Below are 12,858 nucleotides of genomic sequence, written 5' to 3' on the forward strand. Positions count from 1 at the left end.
TACAGTTCTGCTGTACAAACCATCCATAATAAATATTAATGACCAGTAGTTGAATAGGAACAGCTATTACATACCTTTGAGTATCATTTTTCAGCTTTGCAGAGAAAGAAACCTCAGCTTAGAGAGGGTAAGTGGCCCACTCATAAACGGCAGAACGTAGATCGGGTCGAAACCAGTGTGTGATATTCATATGTGTGATCTGCTAATATTCTCATGCCAGGGATGTTAGGCATAACAGTGCTGTTTGAAACTTTGCAGGATTTTATTCACGAAATTACTGATGTGGGTGCAGCGGAGAGCAAGGAGTTGGGTGATGACCATTTCCTGACTTAGGTGACTGGTAGTTGGTGGCAACGTTCCCTGAGCTGGGAGGTATAATGTGTGTTGGTGGTGGGAGATGATGAGATCAATTTAGGGCATGTTGAATTTGAGCATTTGATTCAGCTCTTCCTAGCTGGGTCAGCTGGCGTAAGGCACCGATATCTGGCAATGCTAATGAACCCAGAGCCATAGGGTGGAGGAGAGGCTTGAATGAGCTCACTGGGTGCACTCTGCAATTGCTCAGCTTGACAGCTATTGCTTTGGACTTAACAAGCAAACTGGGAAGTCAGAGATGGGTCTTGGCTAGAAAAATGTGAGAGTGAGAAGGGAACAAGACTGGGGTAGGAACCTAGAGATGCCCAAATTTAAGCAGCAGCAGAGAAGGAGGGGAAAAGAGTACCTCAAGAGGCAGGAAAAAAGGGGTAGAAAGAGTTTCAAGGAAGGAAAGTGGCAAATCGTGTCCAGTTGGGAAAAGATGTCAATTAGAGCCAGGCTTGAATGACTGGTTTTGGCACAAGGAAGCCATTGCTGAACTTTAAAAAAAAAAAAACAAAAAAACACTTCATTGGTGTGTGGGAGGCAGAAGCCAGATCTTTCACTAAACGTCAGCTGCGCACTGGCGGGGCGTTGATTTGATTTGCTGCAGTGTCTTTTCACAGTGCCTGGAATACTGCCTAGCGCAGGGTGCACAGTAGGTATTTGTTGAGGGGATGAAGTGCAGCGCTTAGGAGTGAGTGTTAGAATGACTGGACTCTTAGGAGGGTTGTCTTATTTAAGGGAATGGTTATAATGAGTGGTCTAGTGCATATGCTGGAAAGAGGGGTAGACATCTGTCAGAGGAGGCCCGCAAGCAGGACTTGAAGAAGACTGTACTGACCAGGCATGGCCATGAGAGTAGGGATGGCTGTTTAAGAGGGGAAACCCCCTCACCTGCTGTGGTTTTCTCCAGCAGCATCCAGGAGCACAGACCTAGACAGTAGGTTTGATACTTGATTGGGGTTTAGCACGGATCATGAAGCAGCACCAGTGAGCAAGAGTGTTGAGTGGTGGCTAACAGATGTGGAGGTTTGGGGCACTTGAAGAAGTGAAGGTGGAGAGGGGCACTTGGGTGGCTCAGTCAGTTAAATGACTGGCTCAGGTCATGATTTCATGGTTTGTGAGTTTGAGCCCCGCATCAGGCCTGCACATCAGATTTTTTTTTTATTATTAAAAAAAAGTGACAGTGGAGAGACGGTATCTTGGGACCTGTTTGAAGAACACGTGATGAGAGAGAGCAGAACAGAAGAAAGGGTAAAATAGTGGTTGATCAGAACACAATAGTTTGTGTATCTTTTTATACTTCATATGTTTGAAATTTTTTGTAATAAAAAGCTTACCGTAGAAGATGTGATAACCTCCCCATGTTCCCATCACTCAGTTTCAATAATTATGAACCTGGTTTCAAATCTGTACCCCCTCCACTTCCATTCACCACTGGTAAATTATTTTGAAGCCAAATTCCAGACTTCGTAACTTTTCAACCGTAAATATTTGTTAGTGTGTCTAAAACATAAGGATTCTGTTTTTAAATGTAACCACAGTAACATAATTGCACCTTTAAAAGTTAACAGTACTACCTTGATGTCATCAAATATTCCCAGTATTTTGCATCCCTCATCATCTCAAATGCTTACTCATTTGTTTTTTAAAATTTACATCCAAGTTAGTTAGCGTGTAGTGAGTGCAACAATGATTTCAGGCGTAGATTCCTTAATGCCCCTGACCATGTAGCCCATCCCCCCTCCTACAACACTTCCAGCAACCCTTTGTGTTCTCCGTATTTAAAAGTCTCTTATGTTTTGTCCCGCTCCCTGTTTTTTATATTATTTTTGCTTCCCTTCCCTTATGTTCATCTGTTTTGTATCTTAAAGTCCTCATATGAGTGAAGTCATATATTTGTCTTTCACTGACTGACAAATTTCACTTAGCATAATACCCTCTAGTTCCATCCACGTAGTTGCAAATGGCAAGATTTCATTCTTTTTGATTGCTGAGTAATACTCCATTGTATATATATACCACATCTTCTTTGTCCATTCATCCATCGAGGGACATTTGGGCTCTTTCCATACTTGGGCTATTGTCAATAGTGCTGCTATAAGCATTGGGGTGCATGTGCCCCTTAGAAACAGCACACCTGTATCCCTTGGATAAATACCTAGTAGTGCAATTGCTGGGTTGTAGGGTAGTTCCATTTTCAATTTTTTGAGGAACCTCCACACTGTTTTCTAGAGTGGCTGCACCAGTTTGCATTCCCACCAACAGTACACAAGAGATCCTCTTTCTGTGCATCCTCACAAACATCTGTTATTGCCTGAGTTGTTAATATTAGCCATTCTGACAGGTGTGAAGTGGTATCTCATTGTGGTTTTTTAAATTTATTTTTAATTTTTTTTTAACGTTTATTCATTTTTTGAGAAACAGAGTGTAAGCGGGGGAGGAGCAGAGAGAGAAGGAGACAAAGAATCCGAAGCAAGCTCCAGGCTCTGAACTGACAGCACAGAGCCCAAAGCGGGGCTTGAACTCACAAACCATGAGATCATGACCTGAGCTGAAGTCAGACGCTTAACCCACTGAGTCACCCAGGCACCCCTCTCACTGTGGTTTTGATTTGTATTTCCCTGATGATGAGTGATGTTGAGCATTTTTTTCATGTGTCAGTTGGCCATCTGGATGTCTTCTTTGGAGAAGTGTCTATTCATGTCTTTTGCCCATTTCTTCACTGGATTACTTGTTTTTTAGGTATTGAGTTTGATAAGTTCTTTATAGATTTTGGATGCTAACCCTTTTTGTGATATGTCATTTGCAAATATCTTCTCCCATTCTGTCGGTTGCCTTTTAGTTTTACTGATTATTTCCTTCACTGTGCAGAAGCTTTTTATTTTGATGAGGTCCCAATAGTTCATTTTTGCTTTTGTTTCCCTTGCCTCTGGAGACATGTGGAGTAAGAAGTTGCTACAGCCATCAAATACTTTTCTAAATGCTTTTTTTAAATACTTGTTTGAAGAAGGATCCACTCGTTGCATTTCTTTGTAGGTTTATATGTAAGTTCCCCTCCCTCTTTTTCCCCTTGCTTTTTATTAGTTGAGGGAACTGTCTTTGTCCTGGTAGAGTTTCCCACATTCAGAATGTTGCTGATTACTTCCCCATGGTGGTGGTTAACATCTTCTGTCTCTGTGTGCTGTCGAAACTACCAATTAGACATAGAGTTTCAGTCAGAATACTTCACAGCATGTGCTTTCAGGGACGTGCAGTGTCTGCCTGTCATGTATGTTAGTGGGCCATTCGTGGTGCTTGTCCAGGTCCACTATTTCATTAGGCATTTGCTACTTAGTGTGACTTTGATCTCTACAGGTGGGGAACAGTTTCAGCACCTGTTCCAAGAAATCTACAAAATGTCTATAGAAGGCTGTTATACCACTCTGAATTCTATGGCATGTATAAAAGAAATAACGTCCTCAAAAAATCTGCAGACTTCTTGAGGGGGGAAAGGGGACTAGCTTATTTTGTTCCTACTATATCTAACCAGGATATAGTGTTTATCATTTCATTTAATCTTCGTGGCAGTCTTGTGATACACATGTCATTCCCATTCTACAGATGAAGAACAGGGGCTTGGAGAAATTAATTTACTTCGACGGACAGCTAGAAAATGGCAGGAGAAAAGTATGGTGCCCAGGTGCCCACATGGTAGTGCAGATGAAGGGAGGTAAAATGGGAAGACGGAGTTAGTAGAGAGGAAGGCACAGCAGTCAGGACTCATGGCCTTCAGATGAGCCTTGAAGGACTGATGAGGCCAGGGGTGATCTTAGACAGGTGTGGAGGACTTCCCATTGGAGAGAGCTCATGAGCAGTCAGACTGGAAGCAGGAACTCATTGGGACTGGGCCTGAGTTGTTGCAGGTGTGTGGAAGATAATGGTACAGGTTGCTGGATGATGGGCAGTGTCAAAGCAGGATGGAGCAGACATTTCTGCAGAGGAAGTAATTGATGTGGCTTATGACCATCAGTTGTTAAAAAGGAGCTTGATGAATTCTCTGCATTCTGGCAAGGAGGTAGACATGTGCTGACAGCAAAGTCCCTGAGCCATGATACTGATGTGGTTGTCATTGGCTGTGCTTTCCTCCCTGCTGAGAGTTCAGGCGTGGAAAGGTATCAGGATCTCCTAGTGGACCCTGGCATGCCAGCTGGGATGCCATTGCACGTTTGGGGTTGAGAGTATGTGTAACACAATGTAGTGACTGGCTTCCGGATGTTCCCAGGTACCTATGACACCTCAGGACCATAAGTGGGCTTGTCTTCCTACTCCCTGCTTCTCTTCTGGGGTTCCGTGTTAGGAAGAGCTCCCCTGTCCTCTGAGATCCCTAAGGCAGAACACCTGAGTCATCCTAGGGTCTTTCCTCTTTTTGCCCACATTTGTCATCCAGTCCTGTTCCCACCACCTCCTAAATGTCCCTGAATCCAAACTTTGTTTCTGTCACCCTTGTCTTAGTCTTAGATCATGTTATACTAATTTCTTGACTCAATTTTGGTCATACCCTCTTTTTTAAGTTTTCTTTTTTTTAGTGATCTCTACACCCAATGTGGGGTTCAAATTCACAGCCCCGAGATCAAGAGTCACGCACTCTTCCAACTGAGACAGCCAAGTGACCCTCAGCTGTACTCTCTCACCGAATCTTCTATCTAACCCCTGTTTCTCTTCAAAGAGGCACTGCGACACCTTTCTAACTCACGAGTCTAGTGGTGGTTTGACTTTCAGGATGGAATCCCCTCCATTCTGCTGGTCTAGCATCTGCCCACTTGCTAGCTTTACCTCCAGACTCGCCCATTGTGTGTTTTACCCTACTTGGGCTCCCACACCTCTGCACATGCCCGACCATCCCCCCCAAACAGCCTCCTCCCCGCGTTGTGACCTCACCCGCTCCTCACAGCCGGGCTCAGGTGTTCGTTTCTGGTCTGCCATAAGGAAGGGTGTCTTCTCTGACACCCTCACCGGCAGTGCCCTCTGAGGTCTTTGTTCCTGTAGTCCCCGAGTGACCTGCGCCCTTTGTGTCTCCCACATTGGCGCGCAGGCTCTGTGAGGGCAGCCTTGTTGATAGAAAGTGAGCATGAATAGCACCAGTATTTCATAAACCATTCTTTTTCTTACTTGACCTTGCTTAGAACAAATAGAGAATAAATGCTTTCCTAATTGAATTAGAGGTAATTTTTGTATAGTTGTGGTCTACTTCTGTTCCAGATTCTTGGTTTCTTCCATTTTCTTTATTTAATTTTTTTGTCTTTCAAAGGAAATTGGTTTTACTGGCATCTTTCTGTACCTTTTCTCCCTTTTTTTTTTGTAGTCATCATCCCTTTTTCTTTCATTTTGTGCATGTATTTGCATTCTTCTTTACATTTTCTTTCCATTCTAGATTGTTGACAGTGAGCCAAGATCAAAAGTGGATTTTTTTTTTTTAAGTTATCTCTAGATGGGCCTGAAACTGATGACCCCAAGATCAAGAGAGTCACGTGCTCCACTGACTGAGCCAGCCAGACACCCTTCAAATGTGGATTCTTAAACTTTAGCTCATTGTTGTTATTTTTCTGTTGTAGATGCTTCTGTAGTTGGGTTTCTTGTTAACTAGGCTTTGGAGAACCTTAGAATGTTAGTTTTCTGCTCATTTATGTTCTTTATGAGTATGCTTAGTAAGTTCATTAGCATTTTAATTATAGCACCTCCGTATATAATTAATGTAGGAAAACTTTTATCCTTAATTTACCAAGAGCACCAAGTAAGGTCAAATTAGATAAATGTATTTATTTTGACTGCCACATGTTACCCCTCTGGCAAGCCACCCAGTCCTGGGAGGTGTGTATGGCTTCTTAGACTTTCCCTCATTACATTGTGTGTGGGTTGCTTACACGATAGTCTGTATTGGTTAAATTGTGGCAAAATGCACATAACACGTAGCATCATCTCCACTTTTAAGCATACAGTTCAGTAGCGTTAAGTACATTCATACTGTAGTGGAACCAATATGCAGAACTCTTTCTAATCTTGCAAAACTGAAACTTTATAACCCATTAAACAACTTCACATCCCCCTTGCTTTTTTTTTTTAATATACTAGTATGTGTTCCTGTCAATAAGTGTATTTATGCACTATTTTTATTTAATCAGGTTTTTTTTTTTTTTTAAAGAATAATCTACATGAAACACAGTTCAAGTGATCAACTACGGTATTCACTAAAACCAGCACGTCTCCCTGCTGTGCCCAGCCACCCATATTCTGTGCTAGAAGAAACCATCCTTCCCAGCTTCTGTTCATATTGTTTCATTGTATTGTTTAATTTACAGACGCAGGCATCATTTTTCTTAGTTTTTTGTTAATGTAAAAGTACTGAAATGAGTATCCTTAAACCTAAAATTGTAAGCACTTCAGTTATTTTAAGATACACCCTGAAAGTAGTATTTCTGGGTCAAAGGGCATACATTTTTTAAAGTTTTTTTTGAGGCATACTCTCAAATTCTATGCAGAAGTGTTGTGCCATTTTTCTGTGCCACCAAATATATACACCAGCATCAGGAAAAATTATTTTAATAGATGAGTTTTAGAACCCTAGGAACAAAGTTAACTGTGCCTCTGTTTGCTGAAACCCACTTTAAGGAAGTGATTGTTACTTCCTGCGCTCTCTTCCTTCCTAAAAGGTTCTCTTAAATGTTTTCTTGGAGCCTTAAAAATGGAGATGACAGAAGTGACTGGTGTGTCGCTGAAACGTGGGTCTGTTGCTGTTGAAGACAATGACAGGGTGGCCCCAGCTGAGGAGGCAAAAAGACAGAAGATCTTGGACCATTGTCTGACCAAAAGTCAGAGCGAGCTGGAGCATGTCTCTCCACCCAGTGGGGTCAACGTGCCTGAGCCACCTGAGGCTGTGAGTGCCAGAGAGGGTACAAAGAATTCTGATGTGCAGTTGGAAGAAGAGGAAGAGGAGGAGGAAGATGGCCTCTCTGAGGAGGGTGAGGAGGAGGAGGAAGCTGAGAGTTTTGCAGACATGATGAAGCATGGCCTCACTGAACTTGACGTTGGCATCACCAAGTTTGTAAGTTCTCATCAGGGATTCTCAGGCATCTTGAAAGAAAGGTATGTTTCACTTACATGTGAAGTTATTTTTGTTCTATTTGTTTTTGTGTTTTTTTGTTTTTTATTTACTTAAATTATAGTTAACATACAGTACGGTATTGGTTTCAGGAGTAGAATTCAGTGATTCATCACTTACATACAACACCGAGTGCTCATTGTAACAAGTGCCCTCCTTAGTACCCTTCACCCATCTAGCCCACCCCTCCACCCACCTCCATCAGTCCTCAGTTCTCTATCATGAAGAGTCTCTTGTGGTTTGTTTCCCTCTCTTCTCTCCCCCCACTCTTTTGTTCTTCTGTTTTGTGTCTTAAATTCCACATAGGAGTGAAATCATATGGTATTTGCCTTTCTCTGGTTGATTTATTTTGCTTAGTGTAATACATTGTAGCTCCATCCACAGTGTATTGTCATTGGAAGTGGCAAGATTTCATTCTTTTTGATGGCTAAGTAATATTCTCTTGTGTATATCTACCACATCTTCTCTAAATGTTCTTCAGTCAATGGACATTGGGCTCTCTCCATAATTTGGCATTCTATTTGTTCTTTAGAAAGAAATTAGCAAGGGGCGCCTGGGTGGCTCACTTGGTTAAGTGTCTGACTTTGGCTCAGGTCATGATCTCACAGTTTGTGAGTTTGAGCCCCACATCGGGCTCTGTGCTGACAGCTTGGAGCCTAGAACCTGCTTCGGATTCTGTGTCTCTACCCCCCCCTCCTGCCCCCCGCGTCTCCATCACCAATATGTTCTATTTAACTTTCTGTCCCCAAGAATGGTTTATTGACGATCACGAAGGAATAGGATGGAGGAGAGCTGTCTAAATGAGCAGATGAAGCCATTTCAAGATCAAATGAGTAAATAAAAAATAATTTTTGGGGCGCCTGGGTGGCTCAGTCAGTTGAGCGGCCGACTTCAGCTCAGGTCACGATCTCACGATCCGTGAGTTCGAGCCCCGCGTCGGGCTCTGTGCTGACAGCTCAGAGCCTGGAGCCCGTTTTGGATTCTGTGTCTCCCTCTCTCTCTGCCCCTCCCCTGTTCATGTTCTGTCTCTCTCTGTCTCAAAAATAAACGTTAAAAAAAAAAAAATTGTGTAAGCTCTCCCTTTAAAAAAAAAAAATAATAATTTTTGTGTCAAGCCTTGCTAATATGTAAATGAGTGCTGTTCACTTCTTTAAAATAAATTATTTTAAATGGTTTTAAGTTTTCTCTTGAATTGGTCTTAAAATCTTAAATCCTTAACTCTTCCACCTGAATGTGTCACATCTACAGTAGAAAGAAGGTAGTCTTTGGAGCCAGAAGGATCTGGATATGAATCTAGACTACTTACATAGTATCCTTATCCAAAAAATGGTTCCTAATACTACCTTGTGGTTTTTGAGAAGGTTTTAAATAATGTGTGTAGAATATTTAGCATAAAAGCAAGCTTCAGGTTGGTTCATAGTAGATATACTGGGTTGTGATATATATTTTTTTAATGTTTATATTGGGAGGGAGGGGCAGGGAGAAGATGGGCAGATAATCCGAAGCAACCCTGTACTGTCAGCGCAAAGCACCAGGCTTGAACTCACGAACCTTGAGATTATGACCTGAGCCAAAGTCTGCTTCTCAACTGACTTGACTGAGTCACCCAGGCGCCCCAACGGGGTTCTGATTCAATTAACCATGCCATAGTTTATGATTCACTTTAGTATGGACTGTTTATATAATCAATAGGGTAATAAGCTTTGATTTATGCATTTCTCTGAAAGAATATTCTAAAGCTCAGAGGGTCTTTGCGTTCTGTGTGAAGAATGCAAGCTGTGGCGTAGCATTCTTTAAGAAACCAGAAAAAAAAAACTGCACATGAACTTAGTAATGAAGAATTTAAAAAAAAAAAAAAAATTCCTGTTTTGGGGCTCCTGGCTGGCTTAGTCACTTAAGCATCTGACCCTTGGTTTCAGTTCAGGTCATGATCCCAGGGTTGTGGGGTCAAGCTCCACGTAGCAATTCTCTCTCTCTCTCTCTCTCTCTCTCTCTCCCCCTCTCTCTCCCCCCCTTCCCTCTACCTCTCCCCCCCCACCCCCATCTGCCCCTCCCCTGCTCGCAAGTATGCTGTCTCAAAAAAAAAAACCCAAAATTAAAAAAAATTTTCGTATAACCATGAAGCTTAATGTTGATAAACTTCCTCCTAAAATTAATCAGAAGCAAAATGTTAATGCTTTGAAAGTTTGTGTTTTCTTTTCATCAGATACTCCGACTTTGTTGTTCATGAAATAGGAAAAGACGGACGCATCAGCCATTTGGATGACTTGTCTGTCCCCGTGGATGAAGAGGTGAGAGCAGCTCTCTGACAAGCCACTTTCCCTATAAAATAGCACTTCCGAGAGATCCAGAACTATAGAACTCTAACAGCATTGACTTAGCATTTCCGAGAGATCCAGAACTATAGAGCTGTAACAGCTTTGAGTTCTGTGTGTGACTCACTGGGAGTTTCATTATTTTCAAGGATCCAACGGAAGACGTATTTACAGTTTTGACAGCTGAAGAAAAGCAGCGTTTAGAAGAGCTCCAGCTTTTTAAAAATAAGGAAACTAGTGTTGCCATCGAGGTAAATAGCACAAAAACATACATTTCAGGATTTTCATTGCTTCTTTTTGGGTAAAGTCTATAAGCATCTATTAGAAAAATTACAGTAGTTGACAAAATGATGACTTTGCCCTATTTGATGTAAAAGAGCATTACCCTAAAAATGTTTTGATCAGTGGCAAATAACCAGTATCCAGACATACTATAGCAAAAAAATGTTACGTCGTAAGAAAATTTTATATGACCACAAGTCAACAAAGAAATGCGTTGTTCCATGGGGCACCTGGGTGGCTCAGTCAGTTAAGTGTGCAACTTCAGCTCAGGTCATGATCTTACGGTCCATGAGTTCAAGCCCCGTGTTGGGCTCTGTGCCAACAGCTCAGAGCCTGGAGCCTGCTTCAGATTCTTTGCTGTCTGTCTCTTTTTCTCTCTCAAAAATAAATATTACAAAAAAAAAAAAGAAAGAAATGTGTTGTTCAGACCACAAAGTGACTATTCTGTCACAGTGTCTGTAGCCAAAGGACTGCCACCATCTAACAGATGTGTGGCCTAATAGGCCCTGGCCCTGGCTCTCCCTCCAGCAGCCTCTAGCTGTCAAGTGGGTCTTGGAGGGAGAGGAGTTGGGAAAGAAGTAAGGGAACATTTCTTTGCTCAACTTGACTCAGCTTCTGCTATTGAAGAAAAGGAGAGCTCAGCTACTAAATGGGCTAATAGATGTTTTTTCAAAAGCTTTTGTTAGGAAAATTTTATTCTTCTCAGTGATGTCCAGTAGAATTATGTGAGCCATGTTTGTAATTTTAAATCTTGTAGAAACTTAAACAGGTGCAGAAACAGGTGAAATTAGAAGCGACTGCGGGTGGTTCAGTCCCACCAACTGTGAGATCATGACCTGAGGCGACATCGAGAGTCAGATGCTTAACTAACTGAACCATCCAGGTGTCCCCCGACATTTGTTTAAGTGCAATAAATTAAATAGAAAATAACAGTGTATTATACGTATTAAGGATAAATATTATTTTGTAAGATTTTTTAAATTTTTAAAAAATGTATTGAGATCGAGAGCATGAGCAGGGGAGGGGCAAAGAGAGGATCTGAAGCAGGCTCTGTACTGTCAGCACGTAGCCTGATGCAGGGCTCAAACTCATGAACCGTGAGATCATGACCTGAGCCAGAATGAAGAGTCAGATGCTTAATGACTGCACCACCCCGGTACCCCTCTAGATTTTTAGTAAGGCAGGTGCATGTATATATTTCTGACTGTTGACTCCAGATGTGAAATGTATTTCTTAGTGTGAGACACATTCAAAAATTGAGCAACAGTTCCTTACATAATAAGTTTACATTTTTTGATGTTGATTTTTTTTTATTACGAACAAATATATGAGAACACCATTATAAAATAATCCAGTATGGAATAGGATTCATTGTGAGGCAGTGTAGATTGGACTATTCAAGGGAGTTGAGTTTCTGATATCCTGAAAGGCACGGCTTGCCTCCATTTCCATCTGTGAGCCCTGAGGTGTTCGCCCAGCAGAGTCCCTGAGCAGGGGTATCTGTGATGGGTGGCTCTGGAGTCACAGCCTGGACTGGACACGTGGCTCTGCTGCCCTCCAGCTGTAAAACCTTAGGTCCTTCTCTTAACCTCGTTTTCCTGATCTCCAAGTGGGTATACTGGTAGCATGGTAGGGAGATGATAAGGATTAACTAAGACAGTGACTCTGAAGTTCCTGGTATAGTGCCTGGCAGAGAGTCATGCCCCATAAACAGGCTCTTAAGATGTGCGGTATTATGAAGCTCAGTTGGTTAAGCGTCCAACTTCGGCTCAGGTCATGATCTCTTGGTTCGTGAGTTCAAGCCCAGCACGGGGCTCTGTGCTGACTGCTCGGAGCCTGGAGCCTACTTCGGATTCTGTGTCTCCCTTTCTCTCTCAGCCCTCCCCACCTTGCACTCTGTGTGTATCTCTCAAAAATAAATAAATGTTAAAAAATAATTTAAAAAAAAAAGGATTGTTGAAATCATACCCATGTACCTCTGTTACTTTGCATAGCTGATAACCTGACTAGTGATTTTACTACTTCATTAGTGTTATTTCCCCATTTAATGTTTCTTCAATCAGTAGTAGCATGATTTGTTTTTAATAGGTTATTGAGGACACCAAAGAGAAAAGAACCATCATCCATCAAGCGATTAAATCTCTGTTTCCAGGATTAGAGACAAAAACAGAGGATAGAGAGGGGAAGAAATATATTGTAGCCTACCATGCAGCTGGAAAAAAGGCTCTGGCAAGTAAGTGTGTGCATGACGTGGCATTTCATCTGTCTGTTGGTCACGGGTGGCATCCTGCTTCTCGTGTTCCTTGCCTGTTCATGTTCAAGGGCTACTTTGCTGTTATGCAGAAAAGGATATCAATCATGTCATTCCTTCAAAGAAGGTGAATAATATCACTTCAGATGCCAGCACCATCCTGCAGACTGTCTGGTTAGGGGCATTAGGTCTCTTATGTGAGTGAAGATTTGCTACATTTACAGTGGTGCCTGAGAGATAGTCGTAGCAATTTGATATGTTCCCTGAAGAGCAGAATGGGCTCAGCGGCAATTCAAGAAGAAAATGGAAGGACGTTGCTCATTCTGTATTCTTAATGGAGGAGAGAAAGCTTTCAGATGAACAAAAAGTCCCTGTGGCACATTGCAAGAGCTGTTGCTTTACAACCCTGAGTCTCTTCTTCACTCACACATAAAAAACATGGAATACATGGCAAAGCAGCCCTCCACCCAAGCTCATCTTTCGTTGTATATGATTCATTTGAAATGGGTGTGTTG

General features: G+C 42.1%; 1 protein-coding gene across 1 annotated transcript in view; it reads left to right on the top strand.

Annotated features, from left to right (window-relative positions):
- The window catches only part of PUS7 (pseudouridine synthase 7), a 56,285-nt gene that overhangs the window by 4,014 nt on the left and 39,413 nt on the right, over positions 1-12,858 (top strand). The window contains exons 2-5 of the mRNA XM_030307787.2: positions 7,047-7,479; positions 9,702-9,786; positions 9,960-10,061; positions 12,181-12,325. Of these exons, the coding sequence (XP_030163647.1) occupies positions 7,047-7,479; positions 9,702-9,786; positions 9,960-10,061; positions 12,181-12,325 (765 nt within the window). The remainder of the gene's footprint in view (positions 1-7,046; positions 7,480-9,701; positions 9,787-9,959; positions 10,062-12,180; positions 12,326-12,858) is intronic.

This window comes from Lynx canadensis, chromosome A2 (genome assembly GCF_007474595.2).
Source record: "Lynx canadensis isolate LIC74 chromosome A2, mLynCan4.pri.v2, whole genome shotgun sequence".
NCBI lineage: Eukaryota > Metazoa > Chordata > Mammalia > Carnivora > Felidae > Lynx > Lynx canadensis.